This window comes from Salvia hispanica, chromosome 6 (assembly GCF_023119035.1).
Source record: "Salvia hispanica cultivar TCC Black 2014 chromosome 6, UniMelb_Shisp_WGS_1.0, whole genome shotgun sequence".
NCBI lineage: Eukaryota > Viridiplantae > Streptophyta > Magnoliopsida > Lamiales > Lamiaceae > Salvia > Salvia hispanica.
Window position 1 is genome coordinate 6,551,080 of NC_062970.1, and position 20,495 is coordinate 6,571,574.

At 35.1% G+C, this 20,495-nt stretch overlaps 4 protein-coding genes across 8 annotated transcripts; 1 reads left to right on the forward strand and 3 right to left on the reverse strand.

Moving 5' to 3' along the window:
- Positions 1–3,031: 3,031 nt before the first annotated feature.
- Positions 3,032–3,804, forward strand: LOC125191703 (small ubiquitin-related modifier 2-like). Its single transcript, XM_048089109.1, has 3 exons — positions 3,032–3,183; positions 3,341–3,490; positions 3,602–3,804. The coding sequence occupies exons 1-3, from the start codon at positions 3,145–3,147 to the stop codon at positions 3,677–3,679; spliced, it is 267 nt and encodes an 88-aa protein (XP_047945066.1). The 5' UTR covers positions 3,032–3,144; the 3' UTR covers positions 3,680–3,804.
- A 1,420-nt stretch (positions 3,805–5,224) lies between these two features.
- Positions 5,225–7,198, reverse strand: LOC125191794 (cell division control protein 2 homolog C-like). Of its 2 annotated transcripts, XM_048089212.1 has the most exons (6): positions 6,997–7,198; positions 6,607–6,831; positions 6,445–6,535; positions 6,260–6,329; positions 5,538–5,676; positions 5,225–5,442 (listed from the first exon to the last, which is right to left on the reverse strand). In XM_048089212.1, the coding sequence occupies exons 1-6, from the start codon at positions 7,123–7,125 to the stop codon at positions 5,350–5,352; spliced, it is 747 nt and encodes a 248-aa protein (XP_047945169.1). In that variant the 5' UTR covers positions 7,126–7,198; the 3' UTR covers positions 5,225–5,349. The 2 variants fall into 2 exon arrangements, with proteins under 2 accessions (XP_047945169.1, XP_047945168.1); XM_048089211.1 differs by having other exon boundaries at positions 6,607–7,198.
- A 1,014-nt stretch (positions 7,199–8,212) lies between these two features.
- On the reverse strand, positions 8,213–13,148 carry LOC125191792 (cactin-like). The gene is made up of 11 exons (XM_048089207.1): positions 12,855–13,148; positions 12,676–12,773; positions 12,230–12,329; positions 11,451–11,585; positions 11,224–11,364; positions 10,903–10,998; positions 10,089–10,373; positions 9,710–10,006; positions 8,995–9,165; positions 8,643–8,909; positions 8,213–8,512 (listed from the first exon to the last, which is right to left on the reverse strand). The coding sequence occupies exons 1-11, from the start codon at positions 13,083–13,085 to the stop codon at positions 8,393–8,395; spliced, it is 1,941 nt and encodes a 646-aa protein (XP_047945164.1). The 5' UTR covers positions 13,086–13,148; the 3' UTR covers positions 8,213–8,392.
- A 1,367-nt stretch (positions 13,149–14,515) lies between these two features.
- On the reverse strand, positions 14,516–20,230 carry LOC125191793 (O-fucosyltransferase 1-like). Of its 4 annotated transcripts, none has more exons than XR_007171245.1 (10): positions 20,035–20,230; positions 19,781–19,928; positions 19,430–19,508; positions 19,177–19,247; positions 18,078–18,166; positions 17,636–17,759; positions 17,269–17,552; positions 16,466–16,595; positions 14,883–15,613; positions 14,516–14,745 (listed from the first exon to the last, which is right to left on the reverse strand). XR_007171245.1 is itself a non-coding variant. In XM_048089210.1 (9 exons), the coding sequence occupies exons 1-9, from the start codon at positions 20,040–20,042 to the stop codon at positions 14,996–14,998; spliced, it is 1,548 nt and encodes a 515-aa protein (XP_047945167.1). In that variant the 5' UTR covers positions 20,043–20,230; the 3' UTR covers positions 14,516–14,995. The 4 variants fall into 4 exon arrangements, 2 of the variants coding, with proteins under 2 accessions (XP_047945167.1, XP_047945165.1); XR_007171246.1 differs by having other exon boundaries at positions 14,516–14,762; XM_048089210.1 differs by having other exon boundaries at positions 14,516–15,613; positions 19,781–19,925.
- Between the last annotated feature and the right edge of the window lie 265 nt (positions 20,231–20,495).

Sequence of the window (20,495 nt, forward strand, 5' to 3'; positions counted from 1 at the left end):
TAAAATTCAAATTTTCAATAAATATATTTACTTGTAATTATCAAGTTTTTTAAAATTAATTTAGATTTTTTATAATTATTATAGTCCAATAATTTTTATTCTAGTTAAATTAAAATATAACAAAAAATGTAAGAAAATAATTTTAATTGGTGGCCCGTAAGGCCACCATTGTGGTGGCCAAGTTTTGAGGGCAGCCAAGTTTGGTGGGCATGCCCAAGAAATGGTGGCTTGGGCATGCCCAAGAGGACCACCACTGTGGACACCCTTAAGCACAAGTTAATAAATCTCCTATTTAAATTAGTACTACAAGAGAAATCCATAATTCCTTTAAGACGAGGAGACTAAGAAAAGTTTTAAGTAAGATGCACGCGTTTCTTCTTTGTCACGAAGAATTTCACTTCCCGCGTCTCTGAAAATTTGTCACTTATTTCTATTTTTGTCCGTCCCTAAAAATTTGTCACCTTTCACTTTTACTATATTTGGTAGAGGACTCCAGATTCCACTAACTCATTTCCACTCACATTTTATTATAAAATTAATACTCCATCCGTCCACCAAAAATGTAGCACATTTGCCATTTTTCATTGTCCACGAAAAATAGAGCACATTTAAAAAATGACAGTTTTCAACAACTTCTCTCTTACTTTTTTTCTTTCTCCAATATGGACCTCACATTCCACTAAACTACTTCTCTCTTACTTTACCAATTCAACATTAAAACTCGTGTCATTCACAACGTGTCCTATTTTTCGTGGACGGAGGGAGTATATATAAAAGTAAGACTCACATTCCACTAACTTTTTCAACTCAATTTCTATTACACTTCTTAAAACTCGTGCCTGTCAAATGGTGACGAATTATTATGGACGGAGGGAGTACTATGTTACATTTTATTTTTAAAATATGACTAATTTCATGAAAAAGAGCGGAGCAAGAACTTTAATCAATCATTTTAGGGCAATTGGCCCTAAAAGTTACTCCCTTTGTCCCAAGATAAGCGACTCAAATTCCTTTCTGGGACGTCCCAAAATAAGTGAATCATTTCCTTTTTTAGTATTCTCTCTTACTTTTTCTTTCTACTTTATTAACTCTCTTACTTTATTCACTTTCCACTTTACTAACAAAACCTCATTCCTTAAATCACGTGCCGAAAAGTTTTTGCTCGTTTATCTTGGGACGGATGGAGTACAAATTTTTGCTAAATTTTGGTTTTTATCCACGAACTAAAAAATTAACGTATAATATCATGAACTTTACCGGGTTGCTAGGATTTTCCATTTGACCTGACCCTGCAGTTTTCCTATTGAAATTGCATACGTGGCTAGCCTGAAAGTTGACCACGAGATTGTAGAAAATTCACAATAAAATCTCAATAAAATCATGTAAAAATCTCAATAAATATGTGTTGATATTTTCTTGTACTAGTGTTGATATTTTTATGTCATATTATTGATATTTGTAATACACTATGTTGATATAAAAAAAACATTCACGAAAATTATCATATGATAACATAACGACGATATTACCCTTTTGTTGATATTTTGTCTACTATTTATTGAGATTCGTAAAATTTAATCTCATCCACTTATTTTAAAATTTAAAGATGAAGATTTGATCTTGATTTTGAATTAGGGTACTATAACCATTAGAATATGACCCATGAATAGTAATATATTAATAATATTATGAAATTCTCTGAACTTTGAGATTTGCTTTTTTACTTTAATATTTTTAACACTTTTTTCTTGAACTAAAATACCACACAACCACTTAAAGAACATTGAGTTCATACTATATTATTTGTATCATAAGTCTTCATATAAATTAATGTTTTCTCTTTCCTATGCATTCATTTAATGTTCTTTGTTTCACTCTTCACTTTTCCTTGTCAGTTTCTTTTCTCTTTTTTATTTTATCTTCATTTCTTTTTCTTCTCATAATTTAAGTGATTGATTTTTCATTCTCATCTCTCTTTATGCAAATATTAACAACCACTAAAGAACATTGACGAATTTCATATATTAATTTCTTTTTCTCTCATATGTCTTCACATTAATTAATGTTTTCTCAATCCTATGCATCCATTTAATGTTTTTTGCCTCTTTTATCCCATTCTTATCTTTTCCTTGTTATTTTTTCTCTTTTTATGTTTTACTTTCATTTCTTTTTCTTCTCATAATTTAAATGATTGATTTTTCATTCTCATTTCTCTTATGCAAATATTAAATTTTCATACTTATTTATCAGTTGACTTTTGGTGCCGATGACTTTATGTGTATAATTAAGGAAGGTAGCAAAATCAATTAAGATTATATAAGAATTTTTGAATTTTATAGATTCACACAATAAAAGAATTTTTAAATTTAATAAAAGTTGTTAGATTTTTGGTTGAAATATTAGTTAAGAGAATCAAAGGCTTAGCTTTAAAACACTTGGGAATAAACACATTTTGGCATAGGGTGTCAACCAACCTTACTAGCAATATGCGAGCTGACGTCCAATACTTACAAATAATGGTGAGGGCAACTGTCAGCAACTTCGGAATTCATTATTTTCGAGTAGTGGCAACCCATATAGCAAAACATTGAAACCTCTTTATTACATTTGAAAAGTTATGTTAAAATAACAAGATCAAATATTGTGATTTAAATAACAGTAATAATCTAAAACTAGTTCAATTAGCTAGACGACGCGACTTTAAATGCAAATTTGGTAAACATATAAGAGAGCAATAGATAAAGTGGGTAATAAAAGAGAGAAAGAGAAAACATTCATTCAAGAAAAAAAAAACAATCGAAGTAGTTACATTTAATAAAGACTATAGTTATAATTAAAAAACAAATAAAAAAGAGAAACATCATCCGTCAAGTTTCAAGATTCAAGTCGCTTTAAACATTTGTCGTACTCCAAATTAAAATTCTCGAATATGAAATGATAAATGATATACGTGTTGAATGATCGAGGAAATGATTGGATATATAAAGTTATGAATACATGTGGCATCTTAGCTAATTAGGGTTTCTTGGCCTACATTTTGGGTCTTTCTTGCTCCTATATAAGGATCATTTCTCTACTCTCTTTTATTGCTCTCTCTCTCTCTCTCAAACAAGCGAAGAAAGAAGGACTCAAGGAAAGAATTCGATGGCTGATGCAAAAATTGAGATTTCCTTCAAGAATCAGGCATTCATTTATATAATTTCTTGTTCCATCTAATTTTTTATACCATTTTATCTTTCGGCTCATTAACTTATGATTTACATGTTTTTTTGTTTCATCAAGATTAATGTTTCGTTTCCCATGTGAAGTTGGAATTTTTATATTTATAAATAAATTGCAGGCTGGGGAGCAAATGTATGTCAGAGTTAAGGTCTCGACGGAAATAAAAAGGTTGCTAAAAAGTTATTGTATCCAAAAACATTTGGAGTATGGAACTGTGGATTTCTACCTTGAAGGTATTCGTGTTCCTCGTATTGGAACAATTGGCCAGGTTATTTATTCCTAACAAAATACTCAAATTAATCTTTGTGTACTCTTGCTCTAACCTTAATTATTTTTAGAAAATGGTAGCACTTTAATTTGTTTGATTTGTATTATCAAGGCTGGATTGAAGGATGATGATATAATTGATGTTGTGGCACCAGTCTTTGGAGGTGGGCCGTCAAATCCAAGCTGCTGAATTTGCTATCTGGGATGATATATGCATATTAATTTGCTATCTTTGGAGGTGTTTTAATTTTTATGTTTGCTATCTGCAATGATTTTCATATCAAGGTTGTGATTTTTAATTTTGACAAAGGATCATTATGTGTGTTCATGAACATGCTCATTTACCATTTTAGCTTAGATATCTCATAATGCTTTGAAGATTCTCTATTATTTTATGTCATTATCTATAATTTGTATTATTGATCTTCATACATTTATTTTTACATCTTTGATAAGAAATTATAGCTATAATAAATCGTATACTAAGAAACTGCTTAATTTTATTCTATCACCTTATTATTTTGTTAAAATTTTATTAAGCAAAGAATTTGCATTGATATAAGTATTGACAAAATTTAATTTTAGGGGAAGTTTGGGAAAAAGATTCCCCTGGAACCTTTTTTTATCTTCTGACTTTTTAGGCTAAAATGTCAATGAGCATATTCTTAGATATATCTACAAAAATCCAAACTTATTTTGAATTAATGTAACATCAAAAAGTAATTTATTTATACTAAATTCAAATATAAAATTAATGTTCATCTACTTTTTATACATATTCAACCATATAGTATATTTTATGTAAATTATATATTATCACAACATCAATTTATGATAAATAGTCCCTTGGTCCTATTAAATATGAAACGTTTGCTTTTTAACATATGTTTTGGAAAAATAATAATAAATAGTTAAAGTGGAGAAAAAATAAAGGAAACAAGATAATAATGTAAATGAGACTCTCCTCTACATTATTCTCTCTTACTTTATTTTTTCATCACTTTAGTTATTTATTATAATTTTTCCAAAACAATTGTGCAAAAGCAAGCGTTGCATATTTAATGGGACGGATAATATAAATATTGCTTATTACATAAAAAATTACCCAACCTGTAAATTGAAATAAATGAAACATTTTACTACAATAAATCTAGGTTTATGTTTTATACTTCTGCCCCTCTTCTCATAATAAGAGTTCTATGTTTCCATTTTCGTCCGTCCGTCCCACAATAAGAGTCTTATACTCCTACTTCACTTTAATTTACTATAAATGGTAAGTAGGCCCCACATTCCACCAACTTATTCAACCCACATTTTATATAAGTGGGACTCAAATTCCACTAACTTATTTAATCTGCATTTCTTTACAATGCATAAAACTCGCGCCCAAACCAAATAGGACTCCTATTTATTGTGGAACGAAGAGAGTATAAAATAAAAATAGTTTTATATCTAAAGTTCTTTCAAAATTAGAATACTAGACAATTTACTTTCTTTACATCCCTATATATATAATAATATTTAAATTTATTAATTTACATGCATCACATGTTCAATTTTGTTAGTTAAACTAATTAAGTCTTGGTTTTCAAATATCTAGATTGTTTAGTTCAGCTCCCTTCCTTTTTCTAGTTTCAACATATCTAAATTATTTTGTTCATCACATGTAGCTTGATTTTACCTATAGAAAACACAATAATCCATTGAAGCAAACTATGTCAAAAAAAGTGAGTGTGATGAATGAATGAATGCCACACAACAAGCCAAGAATATAACCAACATGATGACATATCCTCCCAGCAGACAACAGTAGTAATGTAGTATCTCAACTCTTGCTTACAGCCTCGATATAGAAGAGTATCAGAACTGATTTCTATCCAAAGTGTCAAAGTAGGGATGATTCATAGCATCTTTTGCTGAGATTCTATCAGCTGGATTATATATAAGCATCTTCTGCATAAACAAACACAAACACAAACACTCATTAAGCAAAGAAGAGAGAACAGTCTGCATTACAAATATATATGAGGCAAATTAAGGAATCTCACTGATAGAAGGTCAACACCATCAGCTCCCAAATATGGAACGGCATGCGCTAAGTCTTGAGGTTCCCACTGGGGATACGCATGCCAATCGGGCAGAGAAGTAACTCCCGGCCACACCTCCTCCGTAGGCGTTCCAAGCAACCTGCCATCATCAGAGTTTGCTTGGATTGTAATAGCTTGCTATCTCCCAACAACAGATCACACTTTTGATTTACTTCAAAATCATGTTTCTTTTTTACTAATATACTGCTTCAGAGACCCTAGTTAGGATTCTACAACAAGGCCAACACTAAAATATGAAATGTCTATGAGAACTTGATCAGTAGCACAGTAACAAAAGCAGCAAAATCAATTCAAACGTCCAAAATCGCATTGAAATCAATCTCCTCTCATTTCCTACATTCAGATACATCTACTTGGTGTGGTAATAGAAATCAATCTCCTCCCATTTCCTAAATTTAGATGTTAATGAAACACAATTATGATTGAAACAAAAACATACAAATCAGCAACGTAGAAATGAATAAATAAACAGCATAAGGAAGGAAGAATATACTACTTCTTGCTATCTCCCAACAACAGATCACACTTTTGGTTTACTTCAAAATCATGTTCCTTTTGTTATATACTACTTCAGAGATCCTAATTAGGATTATCTACAACAAGGCAAACACTAAGAATGAAATTTCTATCAGAACTAAAAATGTTTTGCCATCAGAATGTACCTAAAAATGATGAGAAGCTGCCGAAACTCTGAATCTCCAAGAAACAAGACTTTCATCCTCACCATCTCCGCTGCACAAAAAGAAAGAAAGAAAGAAAGAAAGAAAGAAAGAAAGAAAGAAAGCACTCAACAATATAATTTACACAATCACCCCAAAAAATGAGGCAGGCTGAAACAATTCCTCACCAAAAATGCAGCCAACAGACCACATATCAACAGCAGTCGAGTAATTCGCTCCAAGAAGAACCTCCGGAGCTCTGTAACACAGAGTAACAACCTGCACATTTCAAGAATACAGAAAACAATTAAAAAACACGCAGTAATAGAATAGTGAAAATGTAGAATAACCTCGTGCGTGTAGTTCTTGAGAGGGACGGAAAAGGCCCTCCCGAGGCCGAGATCAGCAATCTTGATAATCCCCTTCTCCACATCAATCAACAGGTTGTGAGGCTTGAGGTCGCGGTGGAGGACGCCGTTGCTGTGGCAGTGCGCGACGCCGCTGCAGATCTGGAAGAGGAAGCTCTGGACGGTGTTGGGAGGGAGGAGGGTGGGGTTCGGGGGTTGGAGGTGGGAGTCGATGAATTTCTTGAGATCGGTGTCGAGATACTCGAAGACGAGGAAGAGGAGGTGCTTGCCGTTGTGGATGGGGATGTGCTCGACGGAGAGGAGGCGGACGATGTAGAGGGAGTTGGAGAGGAGCTGGAGAAGGGAGACCTCGCGGAGGGTGGAGGGAGGGATGCCTTGATCGGAGATGGGGAGGTGGTTTTTCTTTAATGCCACGAGCTGCCCGGTGGATGTGTCTCTGGCTTTGTAGACGCTGCCGTAGGCTCCCTGCCCGATCTTCTCCAGTTTCTGGTACTTCTCCATTGATGGATCAAGATTCAAGATAATTCTCTCTCTCTCTTTCCCTTTCCCTCTCAACTTTGGAAATCTGCTGTTTATTAACGGTTGTGGCAGTTGTGTTTGCTTTCAGTTTTCAACTCTTTGGAGGGAACGACTACAATATATATATACACTCGCCTAGATACCCTATTAACTCTCATTTTCTAATTTCTTTGGGTTTGCTTATAAAATTCAGTCTATTTTTTTCCACTATCAATTTTTTTTTATATTATAGTATTACTAATTTTAATCCAGCACCATGTTTTCAATTTTCAAATTTGTACTCCTAATTTATGAGATTATATTACAATTGTGTATTTCAAATTTTGTTGGATTGTTTTCAACCGCCATATTTGAGTTTTGAAGAACAAATCACGATACATCAAAACTGAAAATGCTGGAAAAAACAAAAGAATCATGCTCATTGCCTAATAGATATTCGATCTATTAAGGGGACATCAAATTAGCAACCGCTGAATATTTATTCCATTTCGAATTTCTGCAATTTAAATTCAACCAAAATGAATATGAACCCACTTTTTTATTTTAACAGATAATAAAATAGATCAAATTTTTTATTATACACATACGACCTTTTGACAGTTTGGAACATAACTAATGAACTGATCATTTTTTTTTCAGCCAAAAATTGACAGAGCTATCAAGACGATCAAGATGGAAGCGAAGGTATCAGCAGAGGTGGCGGCACAATTGAAGGATTACTGAAAATTTGAAAACATAAATATTACTCCCTCCGTCCCCGATTAGGAGTCACAGTTTGACCGGACACGGGTTTTAAGAAATGTAAAGAAAAGTTGGGTGAAAAAGTTAGTGAAATGTGGGAGTCATCTTTTTATATTGGTTTTATAATAAAATGTGAGTGAAGTGAGTTAATGAAATGCGGGACCTACTTACCATTTATGGTAAAAATGAAATGTGACTCTTAATTGGGGACGGACCGAAATGGAAAAGTGTGACTCTTAATGGGGGATGGAGGAAGTATTATAATCTTCTTGTACAAGTAAAAAAATCTAATACTAGATCGATGACTAAAGGAAGTCTGGGTCGATGCTTGCAGAACTTTGATGCGATAAAATGTACAAACTACTCTTATACAAGTACTACTACATGATTACAGTATCATCACCTCCAAAATTTCTTGATACATAAATGTCAACCCTTCCACTAACGTGTTTTGAAGACTGAGAAAAAGACCTTCCATAAAACAGCAACAGCCCTTTTGTGAAGAAGATCAACGTCGGTAGCGGTACCTTTTAAAATTGAAGTAAACGTGCAAAATTCCCCGTTCAAACGTGCATTTGAATCCTTTTTTGTGCGAATACTCCCACTCCTTGTTGACAATTCGAAAAGCCTGCATACATCACAACAGGGTGAGTGGATTTTGCAGTAAGTTTTATTATTTTCTTTTTAGATTGATCGTTGATGGAGAACGAAATTTGCATATAAAGATTGTAAGAAGAAAGAGGCTGCAGATAACTTACGATGTCTTCATAAGGCGGCCCTGCATGAAACCTGATGATGCAGGTCTCGGCACTATCTCCATCTTTCTCGATGGTGTAGATTGGCGCCTTTTGTTTGTCAACAAGGTCTGGGTAGAAAATATTGAACTTGTAGCCTTGCACTATTTTTGGGGGAGGATTGTCATGATCATAATGTGTCTGGTTGTATTTATTCCACTCATATCCCGTGTGCACGCGGTTAAAGTACTTCGGCTTTCTAGGCCGGTACTTATCATGCCACCAGTACACCTGTGTAAAATCATGTTAGATCGAAGAAATTCCAAAAATATCAAAATTGCTCAACTAAATAAAAGTGCAGTTAACTGAAGCGTACCTGAGAATCGAGGTTGATTTCGTCACTGGAGCCAAAGACGACATCGCCTTCTTCCATTGCTCCCATGGTTTTCATGGCACTTCTCTCAAAATTATCCTCTGGTGGCAGATTCTGTCTCGAAGAGATTTCTTGGATGCGGCGGTCTTCTTTTACAGCAATACGCTTCCTCTCCTGCACAAACAAATGCAACAGGTTCAGCTTATATGTCAATTACAGCCAGGTAGCCTAAGAATGTATATATATGTTATTGAGCTTTAGAATCCAAATCACAAAGAACCTACCAAACTCTCAGCAGTAAATTCTCAAGTTACAAATAAGATACAATCCTGCTAATGATCTGGTCAGGATTGCATAGAGTTATGGGTGCCTAATACGAGAACTCGAGAAGATGACTTAACAGAAACACTACAAACATTGTTGATCAGTCTAGTCTATTAATTTTTCAGATAATAATAGGAAGCAAACATGATTAAGGCCTTGACAATTTGAATGGATCCGAGCAGTAAGGCGGAGAGCAAGTAAGAGAGAGGATTGGTAAACATAAGCCCTCAGGTTCCCTCTCACGCATCCCTCTCACTTTCCTCTCCCCTTCTTTAAGGAATATAAAGGCCTGCATAAAAGAAAAGAAAAGACCAAACACAAAGGAATATTTTCCACAAAGTTCCTTACAACTCATCCAAGCATAAACTATACATATAAATTAAAGTCAACTTACCAAAATAGCCTTGTCCTCTTCAGGGTCAATAGCATCTTCTTCTTCATCTTCATCACCATGCAATAGTTGTGGTGAATATGATCCAGCTAGCTCTTCTTCATCTGGGGCCTCCACTTCCGTAACAGGTGTTGGAGAGGCCCTAGCACCTACATAATCCATAACCTCCTTATCTTGATCAGACTCCTGCTCATCAAGTTCTTGAGCCGGTTCTGTCTTGATATTTTCACCCTCAGATGGGGTCTCTAGGCGTTCCAAATGCCTGCGCAGCATGCTGGTATGGATTTCCTTCAAACAAGCCTGTGATTCACAGTAACATGTCAAGGCTAACTGAAATTCGCATGATTTCAAAATACCATAAAAATAGGATTAAAATTATCACCTTTGCTTTGTAAATATGGAGTCGTTTAAGAATAGCTTCCCAGTATTCAACCACCTTTGCAGTCCCAGATCGCATTTGCGATTCAATCTGGGATTGCAGAGCTTCTAATTCACTATAGGTTTTTCCTTGTAACAGACTTTTAACATCAGCTTCAATGCTCGTATGCAAACCTCGTTCTTCACCGACCATCTCTGGAGGTAATTTCTCTCCTCGCACTCTTGCACGATCTAATGCATCTTTTTTCCTGGCTTCACTTAGTTCCCACTCAGAAACTACCAACAGTGCCTGTTATTCATTTATGTAAGGGCATGGGAAGTCCTGATTTTACATTCATAATATTTGAAAGAGGATAAAAATAAATAGAAACCACCCTAAGTTCTGCATGAACTGGGGGTCATAAAACACAATTTATTATTGGGTGGCTAAGAGAGCCAATAATTGTTATATGAGAACAAAATTAATGGACTCTATAGTAGAGCAAATTTAACAAGGAAAATGTGGGGACACAATGAAAAATCAGGTTGTATAGCAGTAATATTCAAATGCTCAAAAGACATGACACATTATCATACCATAAATACACTAAACTAATACTCACATGCTCAAAAGACATGACACATTATCATACCATAAATACACTAAACTAATACTCACATGCTCAAAAGAAATGACACATTATCATACCATAAATACACTAAACTAATTCTCACATGCTCAAAAGAAATGACACATTATCATACCATAAATACACTAACTAATATGCAAGTAAATGGAAGAGTCTATATATGAAAACAGAGAAAGAAAGCTATAGTACCTCCCAATATCCTATATGTGTAGGAGTTGCTCTGTCTAAATCAAGGTGCATCTTGATGTCATTATGAAGCTCTTCCATTTCTTTAACAGTCAAACCCTAAACAAATAAACAATGTCCCTGTCAAAACATCATAACTGCCAAGAGAAAGTCCAACACAAACAATTTTCCCTCTATAAGTGTACAGGAACTTGCAGGAGCTTTATTGCAGGAGCTTTATTAAACATTAGAAGAAGGTTTAATGACAAAGAACAAAAACTTGAGATATATTGGAGTATGATTCAAAAACTTGAGATATATTGGAGTATGATTCTTAATCTTTACCTTGAAGACCATGTATGGTTCGTTTATATCTATCTCAAAGTCATCCGAATGGTCTAGATGCTTAGTGAGAATGTCAATCGGCTTCATGCGACCTTCACGTAATCGAATCTCTGATCTGATTTTGCTTTGATCAAAATGAAACTGCAAATAAAATTATTGTGAATCAGAATCTAGTTAAATTTTGAAATAAACAAAAGGAAATACTTGAATGGAATTTAATGATTTACCTCTTCTTCTTTCTTCTCCCAGTCTTGGAATTCAGCTCGAGCACGCTCCCTAGCTAGTAAAGCCATCTCTTCCTCACGTTGGGCTTTCTCAATGGCCCTTTCTTCTCTTCTCTTTTTAACTTTTTCAATCTCTGCCTACAAGAAGAGAAAACATGCATATATGAAAATGCAACTCTGTCAAGGCCGAAGGGTGTAGTATTGAAATAAGGGAGGATTAAGTCTGCAAGAGAAAAGAATTGAGAGGTATACAAGTTGTTGCCAATTCATCTTAGTGTAGTTCGTTAAGCTTTTCAAAACACATGAAAATTTTGTAATCCTATCATACTATAGGCCTACACTACCGCATAAAATTGCAGCCAAAACACATTGTATGAACGTCTAAGACCTGGAGCACTCCAAAATGCATACAAAACAGGAAAAACTTTTAACTTTAGGTCTTGTAATTGAACCAGTCAAAAGTTCAACAAAAAAAGCATGGTAAAGTTGAATACAGGCATAGACAGGAAGCATTTACATCCCCGTACAAGTTACAAATAATTAGTAGATGTCTCATTGTGAAACAAATGATTACATTATTTTCTACCCGTTTTTTATGTTGTTTCTACTATATATACAGTCACAGTGTCAGACCACCAACAATAATTAAGCAAACATAGAGTTTAAGGTTACTCGATATGCCCCATAGAACCCGTCATTTTATTTTAGAAGGCACTATTTTACTACATCAAATCCCCAAAGAGAAAAAAAAGTACTAGTTCATGATAGAAGGACAATCTTACCTTTCTTTCCCTCTGCCTCTTCTTCTCTGCTTTTAGAGAGAAGTCGTCAAGTGGCACACCCTGTGAAACATCCTTCTCAATCTTCTTTCTCCACACGAATCTGATATTCAAATTGAAAATTCAGGGAAATTTGAACCAATCTAAATTTGCATCCTTCACAAATCCGCCAAGATCAAATAAAACTTTAGGCTGTAAGTTATACAATGGACCAGACTATATAGCAAGATAAACTTGAACCCGTATTCTTTATGAGTGAAGTAAAGCAGCAGTTCAATTACTGATGTTACAAGGGCTAAAATGTGAGTTAAACTTGTTCCGATTACTTCTACATAGGCGTTCAAACTAACTGATTTAATGCCAAAGAAGGCGTTCAGCGCAGTACTAGAAGAAACTTCAGAACCAACTGATACTATAAAAAATAATAAAGCGAATAAATCGGGACTCACTTCTCATTCAAATTTGAATCACCAAACGGATTTGAATCATTCGAATAACCGGAGACATCTTTGCTCTGCAATTTCAATTTCTTCGCAACTTTCATAGCCTGCATTACCAGGAAATCAGAAGATAATAACTTGCATACAATAATTCAAAATCAAAATTAGGGATAAAAGAAAAGTTGCACCTTCTTCTGCGCCTTCTTAGCGAGATACTCAGTAATCTCATCCTCGGTAATCTTCCGCTTACTACTACTCTTTTGCTTAGATGGCTCGTCGGAATCGGAGTCTGAATCTCGTCGCCGCTTCCGCTTTGATACGGATTCGGACTCAGAATGACGCCGGCGTCTAGTACTCCGTCGGTCGGAGTCGGAAGGTGATTCCGATGAGAAATCGTCGGAGTAGCGTCGGCGCGGCATCTCCTCCTAATCGGAAAAGTAAAAAAATATTCAAGGGGTTTTGACGATATGATTTGAGGCTCTTTGCTATCTCGCACAACGGTATTAATACTACACTCTTTATAAATAGAAATTAGTTCTATTAAATATATAAATTTTCTAAATATTTTATTTTAAGATATTAATTTTACAATCCAATGAAGTTATTGATTTTGCTTTAGCCAACTTAATTAATGTGTTATGCATAAAAAAAAGTTGTTGATAGTTTTTTTAATAAAGCAAACTTAATTAATGTGTTATGCATAAAAAAAAAAGTTGTTGATAGTTTTTTTAATCAAACGGTTAAGCAGACTTCCTATTTGTCAAAATAAAAATAACATAACATAGTAAAAATGAATAAGCTAATCAAGCGAGGGCAAATTACCTACGTACTCTACATTGGTGGATACCGAAAACGGAAACATACACATGGATAATCCAAAAGTGATTTGTCCCCCATAAAACGCATGGTATACAACACTCATTCATCTTGATATCTAAATCTAAAATTATGATAACTAAATGCTTTCTAGTGAAGGTGCATAAATGTGATCATACAATGAGGTCAAATGTATATGCTCATATGATTGCCCAAAATATGATGCACGTTTAACTTCTCTAGGAATAAAATGATCTTGATCTGAATGTGCTGGAGAATGAGTTTGACCAGATCCATTGTATGTCGATGGTTTTCAAGCCATCTTCCCCAGTGCGAGAAGTTTGACAATGGTGGTTGCATCTACTCCAGGGATGTATGTAGGTTAGACTAGATGGGGTCGACCGATCTCACCCATCAGCGCACGAGAGCATAAAAACTCCATTACATTTGAGCTGCCGCCACTCTCACGCCAGCTCTACGTCCACCCCAAGTGCAGTACATCCATCCATGGTTCTGTAGAGTTAAGTGATGTTCATCGTTGCCATTTTAAGTGTTAGACATGGTCTTCCACATTTGCTGACTGAACCGGGATTTCGTGTGAATTAGAGTAAAACGTTCATGTGTGACAGTGTTTTTTAGATCTTTATCCTACCATGGTAACACGTCCCTATTTTCTAAGGTCAAATTTGAAGGATTACGTGATACTAAAAGAATAAGCTCAAAATTGCATAAACCATCAAACTTATCCAATATAGAGATTGCGGCATTTATTTCATGGTTACAGTTGGAACGTGCATGATTGCTGGCTGCAGTTAGAAGTAGAGTGACAATCGAGTTCAAATACTTCCGTCGAGTCTGAACCATATCATCACCCTATTATAGGTGACTATTTATAATGGTCGGAAAATCTCATTTTCTTTGAAAACATCACTACTTCACCCAGAAGAGAGTAACAAAACAAGACAAATGTTAGAATAAATTTTAACAAGTACAACAAACTCCGAGAGAACAAAGACGTATAGTCACAAAGAGGGGAGATAAAAAAAATTGGATGAAAAGGTTTCGGTTCCATTTACAAATACAGCACATTTGGTATGAAAAATCATCCTACAAGAACATATGCTCAGATCCAGCAAAAAATGCTTATATCCAAATACACCGCTCAGATCCTCCTCTATACTTCACCCAACAGCTCAGTCTATGTATAACTTCCGAAGCTAAGTGTGGCTACTTTTCTTAATTTCTTCAGGTCATGGAAATTGACTGCAATGGTATAAAGACTATCAAAGATTCTTAATTTCCTTTCACGAGAAATATTAATGGGGACAAGCGACCAATAGACGAATGCATCCTACATCATACTAAATTCTACATGATGTAAAAACTAGTAAAAGGAGTACCTGTAGTGCCAGATTAGAATAACTACCACCAGTTACCAGTAGCTGAAATTCAGCATCGTGTGCAGCTCTAGGGATTATCGACATGTTTAAACTAGTGCTGGTATCTACTAATCCTATTTTTCTATGACGGATGTTGAGTTTGATGAGGCAGATTCTTCTTGAGCATCATTTCCTCCCGTAGTCAACTGACTGTCCAAGATATCCAGGACGTTATCAGGTGGACATCTGTCGGCTGGATTGACTGCTGACATCTGACAAAAGCACTCTGGCCATGAATTCGTGTAAAAGGACTCAGGCTGGACCCGCTTGTGAGGTCCACCAAAGTTCGTGTTTTGCATTGCGCGCCTAACAGCTTCTTCAAAACCAGCTGTGTGCCCCTTCTCCCTCTCAATAAAGATAGGAGCAAGAGCTTTTCTATCAGGTATTATGTTTGTACGGAAACCATAATAGAGGCGGTGGCCAAGAAGATTATTTGCGAAGTTGCTTGGCCCATCATATGTTGGCATGAATATGTCTGAGAGTAGACAGACCATATAATCCACAGCGGAGCCCACCAAACCACGACTATTCTTCCCCAGTTCGCCACTGGTGTCTAACGAAATGTGGTTCTCAAGGCGAGGGAACAAAGACCGAAAAGGCTTCATAAACCTGTCACCACCAAAAAGTTCACCAGCTGCAAGGTATATTCTGGTCGAGTTGTCAAAACCCATAGATCGCAAGATCAGACCAACCTGCAGGTCATTAGAGCATCATTCAATGAATTGACAATTCCCCCTATCATCTGAGTAAGTGTTATTTACATGTATTATGGCTTGGTAATCACAGACATAAATCAATTACGATAATGATTGAGAGCAGTAGTCCACATTTAATATATGAAAATTTTCCATTTTTATGCACATACACAGAGTATATTGAGTTGATACCAGTAGCTAGCCCCAAAACCACATTATGCAACTTGGTGATGAATCCAAGATTTGTTACTTTGAGCCTTCTTTGAAAGATATTTATCAGTCTCTGATTGCTACTGTTGTAGTAGATTGCACATCAAGAGATTTAATTCATGACAAGTAATCTTTATTATAAACTGTTGTCACAGCCATTATACAGAAAAAAGCAAAAAAGAAAAAGATAAAAAAAACTGATATACCAGCATTATTATGGATAGAAAGGTAGCAGAATTTATAGAAAACTATGCACAAAACTTTTGATAGTATTCAGGTAAAAGAGTTGCTAAGGTAAACCGTTCAAATATCTATGCTGCTCAAAGGATTCTACAGATCTACTAGAGATTGCTTTTTCAAGTTTAAGAGGATTGTGTTACCTCTAAAAGGCATTCACATTCACAGCATGGAGATATAGGAATGCTAACTAGTACAACACCAGCAAAACTAAAAACTAGAATTCTTATGTGGTATTATCCTGCTACTTTTATTCTGGTACAAGCAATTTGTTTATTTTGAGAAAATGGAAATAATTTTAACTTAAAGAAGCAGTAGGTACATCAGCAGTAAACCATTATACTTGCTATACCTCAAGCATGCAAATGACAGTGAACAGAATAAGACAAGTTGAAGGATTACCTCTTCAGGAGTTAGAGGACATTTTCCAATCGCCCTTCTCTCACTATAAACAAGTTTTTTTGGTGCAAAATTTTCCTCCCTGTATTTCTTCAGGACCTTTTGTTCTTCAGGAGTAAATATATCAAAACACCTGAAAGAAACCAGAAGTTGCATGGCTTAAACTTATCAGATATGCATATCTTTTCCATGTTATCTCCCAACTTCTTTACAGGACATTATCATGCAATGTTGAGCAACAGATATGAGGAACACTCATCATTATTGGAGCTGAAATATAAAGTCATTTGATTCAGCAGCAGACAAATTATTTTTTCTCAGAAATCCTGAATATGCAGAACAATTTCCTTTTTCTTTCTTTTTTTTGGAGGAGGGGGGGGGGGGCAGTGAGTTCTGAACCCAGGATCTGTTTTGGACACCACTAGTACTATTTGAACGACCACCTCATCTAAAAAGCTAAAGCTGTTAGAGAAAAAATATAGTATGATATTTAATTACTGAAGACTTGATTTCTACATATATATCCGTTATTCATATATGTTGCTGATGGTTCAGGCTGTCATCATTAATAAATGGATCACTCCATAAATGTTTTCTAGCTAAATGACTATTAACTGAAATGAGTCTAATAAGGAAGCAGATATACTAGCTTGTGACACAACAGAGCACCGACAAGTCAAAATTAGACAATTCTCATCTAGCTCACTTTGTACCTATACTCAGCAAATGAGAAAGAGAACATTAAAGTAACCCAAAAAATTGGAACAATTAATTCTGACTTCAAGTGGAGCCATACAGGAACTTACCCAGCAAATGACAGCATATCCATCTCAAAACGAAGATGTATGGCCATGAAATGACCTTGGGCACGAAGTCTATTCACAATTGAGTTGCTGAGCTCCATAATGTGAGGCTTAAACCGTAAGGCATGATAATTAACTCTGCACCTTAGGCGCTGGTACTCAGGGTTATCAATCTCTTCTGCCAAGCGATGTGAGAACGGTGTAAGATAAATAGCACCATGCTCTTTCATCTTTGCCAGAGCATCTGTTGTATACCAACTGACTGAAGCATCTCTAGGAGGCCGTATCTGATAACAAAAATGTTGTGTCAATATCTAACAGTGAAAACTGCATTTGCAAAATTTATCCAATGGTGAATAGCTTCCTTCACCTGAAAAGCTTTCATCTTCTTGGTCTTCCCATTTTTCCGGATTTCGGGAATGCTTTCCACTATTCGTACATCATATCTTAGCGACTTGATAAAATGCTCGACATCATAGACACCATGAAAACCACTGCAGAAGAAAATATATAATATCCATACTAAGACTCAGTAGTAATGAAATAAGATCGACTTAAGAGTTCTAAATGGGTTTGTTTATTGGAAATTTGGTGATGCCCTGGAATTTATCATAGTTCAATGGAAATGCAGGATCTCCCTTTAGGGATTAGCTTTATTTGACTCTGAATTCATAAACATTTCAATGACCACCATGGTCTAGACTCTAGTAAAAATATTATAGTAACTAAAGCTCCAGAATCTCAAGTAAAATAGAAGATCCTATGGAAACTAAAATATGCATATAATGAAACATATGTTTAGAAATTAGCACCTGTCATCATGCCAGAAGGAATTTGCATCCAGTTCAGGAAGTACAAGAGTAGCATTCATGATTCGAGCAGCTAGCACAGCATTACAGATCTAGAATACCATATAAGTTAACCAGATCAGATAATTCACAAATTTCACTAACAAATTATAAATTCAAGATTGAGAAACTATTGTTTCTGATAATATTGGGGGAGGTTAAAAATAAACCAAAATGCTCTTTTCGTACTCTATGAAGTCAACTGGATGAAGATATTTTTTCTAGTATTACCTATGAGGCCAATATGAGATTTTCAAAAGAAAGATGCCATGAGTGAAACACATAAACAGATTGCATACTCTGATGGTCTTTTATACTGATGTTTGCAAGACTTGTCATGGTTTTATAACCAAAAAATACTGGTAACAGACAAGCTTTAGTCTGAATATTTAATCTCTGAAACTCATTAAGACGGTGTTTTCCTATAATAAAATAAGTATCTGAGTTTCTAATTGGTAAACATGAAGGGTGACAATAAACGAAAAACCATAACAGTTGCATTTCTAACGGAAGCATAAACAAATATTCACTGATGAAGCACATAGATAAAAGTGAAGTCACTTTTATTTCAAGAAAATATAATGAAGAGAGTTTCTCCAAGCTTTATTTGTTTACACTTCTAAACATGGAAAGTAAATGAAAAATATTCTTGACTAAGAAACCCAGAGTTTGCCTCTATCAAATGGTGAAAGATACGTCGATTCAAATAGCTTTTTTTCTTTATGAATTTTGAATTAACTAGTACATAATCACCTAAGAAAGTAGAATGCGTAGTTGTTCTTAACTTGAACTAGTTTTCAAGATAATTATCTATAGAATAACAAAAGACAAATGAGTGTCCATATAACTTAAGAAGCATATAGGCCTTGACTGAATTCATTTTAAGGGACCCAAAATCCTTGAGTTCTTTACATTCCCCAAGATTCAAAATCAAAGAATGGCACATGATGAGTGCATGAATGAAAGATATGGACAATGAAGTGATAGAAGAATTCATTAACCAAACTAGTCCTGTAAGGGAGAACATAAGTTTATGACATTTTACTAAGACTTTATTACTTACCGCACTTCTTTGCTGATTGAGGCCACCATTACAACGAACTCTTAAGTACCCATTAGTTTCTGCTGGGGGAGCTGCACAAGTGATGGACACAAAGAACAACATCACATACATAAAAGTTGGAAGGTGATTCGATAAATAGTCATTAAATTCAAGAAACAATAAATCAAACCAGTGGCATACAAAATAATTCAAGCCAAAGAATACAAACAGAAAACAAACTTCTGAATGCAAGACATATTAAAGAAAATCATACGGGGCCAATCAGATCTCGGAGCAGATGATGGTCTCCATCCACCAGAAGCAGCTGTATCCCAAAGCGCATCGACGTCAATCTGCTTATACACAACAAATAAGCCCAACTTACGCATGCTTCCTTAATACAAAAGCAGTAGCTACAATATACAAAAAAAAGTACTTAATTCTGTCATCTCTAATCAAGAAAACAAACTACAACTCCTTTTCAACCAGCCACATTTTCAAATTCTATTAAAACTAGCCAATTCCTGCACGCCAATAAGTTCAGCTAAGTAAAACCCCAAAACACATTAACAATTCACTGAAAATTTAACCCGTGTGAACGAATCAACGTGCTAAATATATGTACCTCGGATCGAGAGATGGATCGCGTGTTGCTCTTTACAGTGGACAGTAGCGAAACAGTACAGATGACCAGAACGATTACAGCAAACGATAGCCTTCCAAACATGCCCTTAACTCCGGATTGCTTTGATTGGTGCCTATGCCCCAACCTGCTGTAACAGTTACAGATACATTAAGTTGAGCGGATCCGAGCTCTTAATATATAAAAATTGAAGAATAATTAATAGAGTGAGTGAAATGTAGGCATATATTTTCTACCTCCTCATTTCCGAAGTTTATTGATGGATGGGTGAAGGGAAGCTTGAATTTCAGTAGTTCTGCTTAGCAGTACTGGTTAGGATCGAGAAGAGCGTGTGAGTGTGTGTTTGAGATAGAGAAGGAGCTAGAGAACTAGATCAATGATGACGATGAGTATCGAACTCCCGGTGGGTCGGATCCTATAGTCGGTTATGTGATGTGGATCAGATCCGATGATTAAATCGGAAGCCTACTATTTAAACAACTCTATTAATTTTATCACTAGCATAAAGATTAAAAAAAGCTACTACTACTGTTAATTTTTATTGGCTTCTAAGAATAGAAAACAAAAAAGACTATTTTGTGGACAGATACAGTATATTTGAAATGATATATTAATATCATCAATAATATATTCCTTCTTACTTGTTATGTAGTAACGTGCAAAGTTTGTGTTAAAATGACTAGATAAGACAAGCGTC

What these genes read in the sequence shown, in the direction of transcription:
- LOC125191703 (XM_048089109.1), top strand. Translation starts at nt 3,145, where the DNA reads ATGGCTGATGCAAAAATTGAGATTTCCTTCAAGAATCAG. An exon ending in AGATTTCCTTCAAGAATCAG is followed by an intron (nt 3,184 to 3,340) that starts GCATTCATTTAT and finishes AATAAATTGCAG; the next exon opens with GCTGGGGAGCAAATGTATGT. An exon ending in GTATTGGAACAATTGGCCAG is followed by an intron (nt 3,491 to 3,601) that starts GTTATTTATTCC and finishes TGTATTATCAAG; the next exon opens with GCTGGATTGAAGGATGATGA.
- LOC125191794 (XM_048089211.1), bottom strand. Translation starts at nt 7,125, where the DNA reads ATGGAGAAGTACCAGAAACTGGAGAAGATCGGGCAGGGAGCCTACGGC. An exon ending in CAGCTTCTCATCATTTTTAG is followed by an intron (nt 5,677 to 6,259) that starts GTACATTCTGAT and finishes TGATGATGGCAG; the next exon opens with GTTGCTTGGAACGCCTACGG. An exon ending in ATGGTGTTGACCTTCTATCA is followed by an intron (nt 5,443 to 5,537) that starts GTGAGATTCCTT and finishes TTGTTTATGCAG; the next exon opens with AAGATGCTTATATATAATCC.
- LOC125191792 (XM_048089207.1), bottom strand. Translation starts at nt 13,085, where the DNA reads ATGCCGCGCCGACGCTACTCCGACGATTTCTCATCGGAATCACCTTCC. An exon ending in AGAGGCAGAGGGAAAGAAAG is followed by an intron (nt 11,586 to 12,229) that starts GTAAGATTGTCC and finishes CTCTTCTTGTAG; the next exon opens with GCAGAGATTGAAAAAGTTAA. An exon ending in TCCATATTTACAAAGCAAAG is followed by an intron (nt 10,007 to 10,088) that starts GTGATAATTTTA and finishes TGTGAATCACAG; the next exon opens with GCTTGTTTGAAGGAAATCCA.
- LOC125191793 (XM_048089208.1), bottom strand. An exon ending in GATCCATCTCTCGATCCGAG is followed by an intron (nt 19,509 to 19,780) that starts GTACATATATTT and finishes GTGTATAAGCAG; the next exon opens with ATTGACGTCGATGCGCTTTG. An exon ending in GATATGCTGTCATTTGCTGG is followed by an intron (nt 16,596 to 17,268) that starts GTAAGTTCCTGT and finishes GGTTTCTTTCAG; the next exon opens with GTGTTTTGATATATTTACTC.